Source organism: Echinops telfairi, unplaced genomic scaffold (genome assembly GCF_000313985.2).
Source record: "Echinops telfairi isolate 266 unplaced genomic scaffold, ASM31398v2 ScPeMD7_5868;HRSCAF=6743_0, whole genome shotgun sequence".
In the NCBI taxonomy this organism is placed as follows: domain Eukaryota; kingdom Metazoa; phylum Chordata; class Mammalia; order Afrosoricida; family Tenrecidae; genus Echinops; species Echinops telfairi.
The window spans coordinates 10,682,893-10,685,675 of record NW_022109767.1 but is presented as its reverse complement, the minus strand read 5'-3'; the positions used below and the strand labels follow the sequence as shown (position 1 = coordinate 10,685,675).

The following is a 2,783-nucleotide window of genomic DNA, read 5'->3' as shown; positions in this document are numbered from 1 at the left end:
AGTTATTTTAATACTTAAGCTACTAACTTAAAGGCATTTTAGAAGTCTTACTGTGCCTGGTCTGTTGTAAAGCAGTTTGTGTAGGTTTCTAAGTTCATCCGTTTTCTTCTTACTCAAAAAGAAATGTATCCTTTCAATTTCACAAAGTTTCTGTCCCTTGCCTATGGGAAACAAACAAACAAACAAACAAAAACTCCTAGTAATTAAATGCCCAATGTTTGGTAATAACTGTACCACGCTTATTTCAATGCGATTTTTCAATAGAATTTACAGTCACCCCAACAGGGCAGATTAAAGAAAACAGTATCAAAAGCTTACCACTTACTAAAACACTAAAAATTAAGCACCAATAATATTTTGTATATTGAGGCATCCTCGCCACAAAAACAAACGGCCGGCTGACCTTGTGCAATTGTAAACGGCTCTCTCTGCGAGGACACTTGCATTGTCAATCTCTCGACTTTCCTCTTTTCCCTCTTGCCTTCCACAATGAGGCTTTTTTCTAGAAATGAAGCGAGTAGATCTTAAATTAGAGACCGCGGAAAAGAATACATTGCCTTGATTGCATAAACATGTAGAACAAGAACCCAGAAGCCCAATTATCCAATTCTTCTCCAGGGTGATTTTAAAAAGCAAAGGATAAAAACACTTGATAAATGAACCTCCTCACCAGAGCTTTTTAGGGAATGTGTTACTTCACTGGCAACCTCCCAGTTTAGAAAAACAAACCAGAAGAAAAAGCAAACTTTTCTCCAACTACTTGATGTGTAAAAAAAACTACGGGGAGGAGCTGACACCAAGGGCTCAATAGAAAACAAGTATCTAGAAAATAATGATGGTAACACATGTACAAATGTGCTGGATACAACTAAGTATGGATTGTTACAAGAGCTGTAAGAGCCCTCAATAAAATGTTTTAAAAACACACACAACCTATCAAGGCCTTCACTTAAGCCTATTCATTTAGACTTTATGAATCTGTAACTTGTGACTCATGGGAAACAAAAACAACCAAGTTTAGCATAAGAATATACGTGCTTCAAAAGATTGTAGAGAATAACTTAGTAACCTGATAAACAAAGACAAAAACAAGGAGCAAGAGGCAGAGCAAATTCCCTAACTTTCTACTTGGGAGGGCATGATTTTGTGAATCATGAACCAATGCGGTTCACCAGGAAGGCCACAAATCAGTGAGAACACAGGTCACTTTAGCATCCAGGATACATTCTGGAGAGCAGGACATGTTTAGAGACTAGGTGCTGTGCCAATACCACTGTGGCTTACTAGTCTGGATTCTTTCGTTTTAAAAGATCATTTTCTTGGGGGCTCTTATAACATCAGATTTGTTGTTTAACCAGCCCAAACAAGCTTCGAGTCTCAACAGTGATCACAGGTGCGCCGACAGGATCACACGTTTGTGTTTGTTCCTCAATCCACAGTAGCAATTTCTCCAGATTAGATATTGGTCCCGCTCAACATTGTCTTTAGCCTTGCAGCTTGCAGCAGCTTATCCTTTAAACCTTGGAGAATTTGTTTCTGAAGTTTGTCAAGGTTGTGATGCACAACATGCCTACACAGCAAGCAGTGGCATGCATCCCCTTTTCATCTATCTGCTCCCATACACATTTCGTTTCCCAAACCCTAAGGAGCCCTGAGTCGGAAGTGACTATAACAGCAGTGGGTTGGGGTTGTTTAATGACCCTTTTGTTTCGTTCTGAATCAATATTTCAGCTTTGGCTCCGGCTGCTTCCATCCCTAGTTCTGTCGCATTTCAATGTCAAGATGTACTTCACAGTAATATTTTTGAAAGACCGGGGAAGAGAATACTAACAGCACTGAAAAGATGGCAATGTATGAGATTAGATGCTGCTGCTTAGGAATCAGAGCACACTTTGTCAGGTGGTACAAAAGATAGATAAGCGAGTAACATAAGAATTCATGATTTTGTATTATTGGTCACATATGCACTGCAACGTCACACTCCTGGAAGCATGATTGCTGTGCCGAGACTTGAGACACACATCATGTGCAGGAAGCTTGTGTCTTCTATGTCCCACTGTTCAACTGAGATTTCCGAACTGTGTAACCACGTGACTGCAGCCTAAAACACTGTTAGAAATTGCCTGAAAGGGCAATTTTTACTTTAAGTAAAAATGCATGGTGGTTGCCTATTGATTGATGGATGTTCTTCCATTCATTCACCTAAATGATTGTTTTATGCAAAGCTGCACTAAACATGAAGGGAAGGTAAACTGACATTTAGACATTTGAGTATCTCTTGAAAAAAAGCAGGCCTACTCAGGGAAAACAGATAAACTCCCATGTAGAATATAGCCCCAAAATGCACTGCCTCTGAGTCGATGCTAATAAAAAGCAACCCAAGACAGAATAGAAATGCCTATGTGGACTCCTCCACTGTAAATCTCTATGGGAGCAGAAAGCCTCATTTTTCTGCGTTAGAGGGGCTGATGGTTTCAAACCACTAATCTTGAGGTTAGCAGTCCAACATGTAATCCACTACTCCACCAGGCTCCCTGTAAAAAAAATGATAATATACCTTCATTTATAAAAGTGCCAGTAGAGGAAAGAACCAGGAGACAAAGGACATTTATAGAGGTCTAAATAAAGGTATGTACATATGTAAACATAAAACAAGAGGGGAATAGAACTATGTACTCATATCTATATGTTAAGAATTGAGGTTACAGATGGACATTGGGTCTCCACTCAAGTGCTCTAATAATCTGGCATTCTGTGATGCTCACCTTCCCGACACGATCACT

The 2,783-nt window shown here is 39.6% G+C and overlaps 1 protein-coding gene across 1 annotated transcript in view; it reads right to left on the bottom strand.

Annotated features, from left to right (window-relative positions):
- Positions 1 to 2,783, bottom strand: part of DEK (DEK proto-oncogene) — a gene marked incomplete at its 5' end in the record, with an annotated part of 42,238 nt that overhangs the window by 36,815 nt on the left and 2,640 nt on the right. Inside the window, 2 exons of the mRNA XM_004712506.2 lie at positions 52 to 161; positions 404 to 502. Coding sequence (XP_004712563.2) covers positions 52 to 161; positions 404 to 502 — 209 coding nt within the window. The remainder of the gene's footprint in view (positions 1 to 51; positions 162 to 403; positions 503 to 2,783) is intronic.